This window comes from Amblyomma maculatum, chromosome 5 (genome assembly GCF_055883805.1).
Source record: "Amblyomma maculatum isolate TAMU_Amacu chromosome 5, ASM5588380v1, whole genome shotgun sequence".
In the NCBI taxonomy this organism is placed as follows: Eukaryota; Metazoa; Arthropoda; class Arachnida; order Ixodida; family Ixodidae; genus Amblyomma; species Amblyomma maculatum.
In genome coordinates, this window is record NC_139348.1 from 148756294 (window position 1) to 148759597 (window position 3304).

The 3304-nt window shown below is 48.1% G+C and overlaps 1 protein-coding gene across 1 annotated transcript in view; it reads left to right on the forward strand.

Moving 5' to 3' along the window:
* Window positions 1-823: 823 nt before the first annotated feature.
* Window positions 824-3304, forward strand: part of LOC146189907 (uncharacterized) — a 4012-nt gene continuing 1531 nt past the window's right edge. The window contains exons 1-2 of the mRNA XM_084605376.1: window positions 824-838; window positions 2379-3304. The exon at window positions 2379-3304 is cut by the window's right edge and continues 1531 nt beyond it. Of these exons, the coding sequence (XP_084461502.1) occupies window positions 824-838; window positions 2379-3304 (941 nt within the window). The remainder of the gene's footprint in view (window positions 839-2378) is intronic.

Here is a 3304-nt window from a genome sequence, read left to right on the forward strand (position 1 = left end):
TAGCGTTAAATCAATTATTGACCTAGAAGCTGCTCGCTTGTATGTTATGCCTGGACTATTACAGCAACGCACGTAATTTACAGGCATCCAGTTTCAAAGACGCTGCCCGCATACATCTGAACGATAACCCCCAAGAACATGGTGAGAATTAAAATCGCCAGCAATAATAACTCTGTTGTTCAATTCAATAGACCACTTAAGCAGTCTGCTGTACGGACTCCTGCTGGGAAGTAGACATTTGAAATAGTGAGGGGAACACACTGAGGAATTGCGATATCAGCTGCAAGAAAGAAGAGGAATGTGCTTCGACGCAACATGTAATGCGAACAAAGATAGACGGCGTAACGCCGTGGATATTAGCAGAGTGCTGTTTAGCAGCGAAAATACTTGTATTAGGAAATTTTCAGATATAAGGTAGCTGGATCAAAGCAAGGCTCATTTGAGATCATTGTGAGGCCTTTTTAGAGCCTTTTGTTGCGTAATTGGCTTAACACGGTGATTATGATGATTAACATTACAGTTAAACCAGCCACAAAGCTGGCCAGTCTGCGCAGCAAAGAGAAAGATGACGACGAGGAATGGAAGACGGCCTCGCAGCTACGGTGGCTAGTGGAGGCTGGCTGGGGCCACTAGTGTCCGCCATGGAGACGCCGGTGGTCCGTGGCCGTCGACCAGGAAACAGACGGTGGCGGGCCACGCGTCGCGCGGAGGGCATCTGAAGAACGGTGCCGTCTGCACCACCACCCCCGGAGCAGACGGCATCTGAGGAGCCGACAGAAGACACGTCGACTTAATCGAGCTGCTGCAGGTGTCAACAGTTGTGATGTACGTAAACACCGTAAGTACTACGCCAGCGTGCTAGGCATGGTGCCCTATAAAGTTTTCCTTGCGTCGACACGTATGTTTTAAGCTCCACAGATTGACCTCAACTTTCATTGATATGAACATGAACTGTAGTGTATAAGTGGAGACAACCAACTGACGCCTTGAGAACTGGATAAAGTTGAGTAGACAAATGATGTTGATGGAGTTGCGCCACGGCGGGAGATACTCCGTCACAGTAGGGAATTGACTTGACTAGGAACTTTATGGTCTACCTGGTAAAAAATAGAAGCCTCAGTACCAATTCAATCCAATCCAATCCAATAAGAACAGGTTGTATGCAACTATACTGGCTGCTGGAGATGAATGATCTAAACAGCCATCAACCTGAAGAGAAGTTTATGGGTGTGTGAAATCAGTAAAGCTGTGTTCAGGTGAGATTGAATTAGCCACTGTGAAGTCATTTTCTCATATCTGATGCTGGTGGTGATAACCTTGATAGGTTAGACGCTGCTCTGTTCTCCATTTGGCCGGGATGACGTAACCAGTCGCGCATGCGCACAGTCTTTGAATTCTGACTCATTGGCCTGTACAGCCAAATACAAAGGCTCTGCGGTCATACACGAGAAGCGCTAACTGCTGCAGACTGCTCTGTAGTCCACATTTACAGGCGCTGCACACAAAAAGACGCCCAAAGGGTCAGAAATCATGCACCCTGTGGTCTGCCAAACTTATCCTTGGTGTATAAAGCTACAGGGAAAGCATGCATGATGTTGCAATCAAAACGTCGGTCGATTAATTCCCTAAACTGTAAATGTATAAAGTCGGTTTTTCTTTTCATTTTCTCATGCTAATTGTTCTGTTTCGTTTTGAACCTGAAAATCATGTACTATGTACTCCTATCCAGACGCTCTAGCTGCGCCATGATTAATCTACTCCGTAAACCCCTCGGGGGCTGTTTATCTTTTCTAAATATTGAGTACAAGCTACTGGAGGCTACCCGCTGAATGCTGAGCAGTGGAGAAAACACTTTTGAAATAGATACGCTTTCATTGAATTAGGCGACTTAGGTGGATCCATTTACCACAGGCCAACCCTCGCCTGGCCGTAAAAACAACCATAGCCGTCCATCTATCCCAACCCCTAACATGAAGTGAAGCTTGCGGAAAATTGTGATGTGATTGTTTTTTTCTTTCACGGAAGATAGCTGGAGGAAGAGCTGGAAAACCGAAAATTCTTGTTTCAGCAGCCAATGCATCAATCTCTTACATTCCGCTGTCGGTACGGTGGCCATCCTCATATTTACAATCTTCCCCGGTCAAAACATGAGATGTCCTGGCGACACACGGCGATAGAAACACACAAGGGTCATAATACGTATTGGCGACACACACGGACAGTCTCTCAGCTACTTCGGCAGAGAGAAATCACTCACTTAACAAGTTTGGAAATATAGCGGACTGGCGAAATGCGCTCGAGGACGCGATAGGGTCCACACAATTTGCAGAAGTTCGAAAAAGAGACCACATTGGTAGATGGCACGCTAAGCCAAACAGGAAAGCCGAGTGGAAAGCCATGTTACACGCCTCTTACACACACACAATAGCGACCCGGACGCTCTCATTGACACACTTCAGCGAACATACACCTCACCCGGCACATCCGACTCCATGCCCCCCTACTCAGGAAAACCTAACCCGGAATTAGACGCTGATATTTCGGAAACGGAGGTAAGAGCGGCCCTTCTGACGCTCCGCACAAATTCAGCACCGGGACTGGACAAAATCTCCAATTCTATACTCCGCAATCTTGATGACAAATCAATCACACAGATTACAGATTACTTCAACAAATGCTGGTCGGAGGGCACCCTCCCCCAGTCCTGGCGACACGCCAAGGTAATATTTATACCAAAACCGAACAAGCCTCTTAAACTAGAAAACCTGCGACCAATCTCGCTCACCTCGTGTCTCGGGAAACTTTTCGAGCACGTGGCACTTGCGAGATTAACACTTCACATGGCGGACAACGACCTTTACCCACACAGCATGGTGGGATTCCGCCCCCATCTCTCCGCTCAGGACGCCATGCTGCAGCTCACCCACGACATCTTCGACCCGGCTGTCCCGGGCCACACAAAGGCAGTCCTGGCTTTGGATCTGTCCAAAGCTTTTGATCGCGTCGAACATCAGGCGATCATGACTGCTCTTTCTCCTCTGAACATAGGTGTACGGATGTACACTTATGTCCGGGCTTTTTTAACGGACCGCATGGCTGAGGTTCATTTCGGCCCCCTTACCTCCCAACCCTACACCCTCAGGAGCGTCGGTACTCCACAGGGATCCGTCCTCTCTCCTTTCCTATTCAACGCCACGCTCATTCCACTCGCCCGGAAACTGTCCACGATACCTCATCTTAGACATACCCTTTATGCGGACGACATCACACTGTGGACCACACACGGTAGTGATGGCGACATAGA